This window comes from Amphimedon queenslandica, unplaced genomic scaffold (genome assembly GCF_000090795.2).
Source record: "Amphimedon queenslandica unplaced genomic scaffold, v1.1 AMPQUscaffold_13409, whole genome shotgun sequence".
Taxonomy (NCBI): Eukaryota; Metazoa; Porifera; class Demospongiae; order Haplosclerida; family Niphatidae; genus Amphimedon; species Amphimedon queenslandica.
The window spans coordinates 44,306-45,346 of NW_003546355.1; the positions used below are offsets into that span (position 1 = coordinate 44,306).

The 1,041-nt window shown below is 38.4% G+C and overlaps 1 protein-coding gene across 1 annotated transcript in view; it reads right to left on the reverse strand.

Moving 5' to 3' along the window:
* LOC109581956 (uncharacterized) overlaps nt 1-1,041 on the reverse strand; it is a 4,694-nt gene extending 3,653 nt beyond the window's left edge. Inside the window, exons 1-3 of the mRNA XM_019996469.1 lie at nt 948-1,041; nt 112-530; nt 6-35 (exon numbers count right to left, since the gene is read on the reverse strand). Coding sequence (XP_019852028.1) covers nt 6-35; nt 112-530; nt 948-1,006 — 508 coding nt within the window. The 5' untranslated portion in view covers nt 1,007-1,041. The remainder of the gene's footprint in view (nt 1-5; nt 36-111; nt 531-947) is intronic.

The window sequence follows — 1,041 nt, forward strand, 5'->3', positions numbered from 1 at the left end:
ATCACCACGAAGTTCAATATTGCCAGTGGAAATACCTAAAACATTACAATGCACATAAAATGCATAACTATAGTAAATTATACATGACACTGTGATTAATGCATCCCATACCTCCTAATGGTACACTACTTCTCATTCCAGATGGAGGGTTGGTCAGATATGGACCCGATACTTCTAGAAACAAATAGTTAGCTTGGTGTGTGTCAGCCCAGCCCAAATATGGACCTGACACATTCTGTGCCTCCAAATACAAGATTGGGATCTCTCGCCATACATAACTATCAGTACTCTTGACAATACCATAGTTCTTGAAGGTTAGGTTTCCTAGAAGGTCGACCAAGGATTCATCTTGGCTGTAAAACTTCAGTGGTGCAGCATTAGTGACTACAGCCTGACTATTGAGATTTCCCCCTTTACTGGAATTATAGTAGTTGTAGATTAGTATTTGCTGTTGAGGCCGAAACCAAATATACAGCATTGACAGCACAAGGAAAGCGAGCGTAAGTGAAATAAGAAGCCTTTTCATTGAACTGTACAGAAATAAACACAGGTTATCATAGAGCTTGTATATCATGGGTTATGAAAATAAAACTATATTCTATTTCAAGCTGACAAAATTTGGAGCTGAAGCCCCTAGCCCCTCCTATTCTTACACCTATGCTAAACTCCTCTAATGTTTTGTACAGAAGCTCTCAGCAAGAGACTGCTTTTTCTATGCATTATATTACAAATATATTTGTAGGCTTCACTTATGATATAATACAAAACATAAAGCACAACCATTATCTTTTTGCCACCATGTTTTTTAAAAAACAGGACTGTATCTAGTCTACATGTCCTGTAACATGTACAGACATTACAGGACATGACATGTTAGACTATTGCAGATCTAATCTACATTGCTACTATTGTTATTATAATTTTCATGTGGTTTTGGTGTGGCATACCTCTTGGAGAATGGCGTACTGCCACCTATATTCTTGGTGTCCTTCTTCATGGGAAACATACTTAGTCAGGCGTGGCTTGACCCTTGCTGAGGCG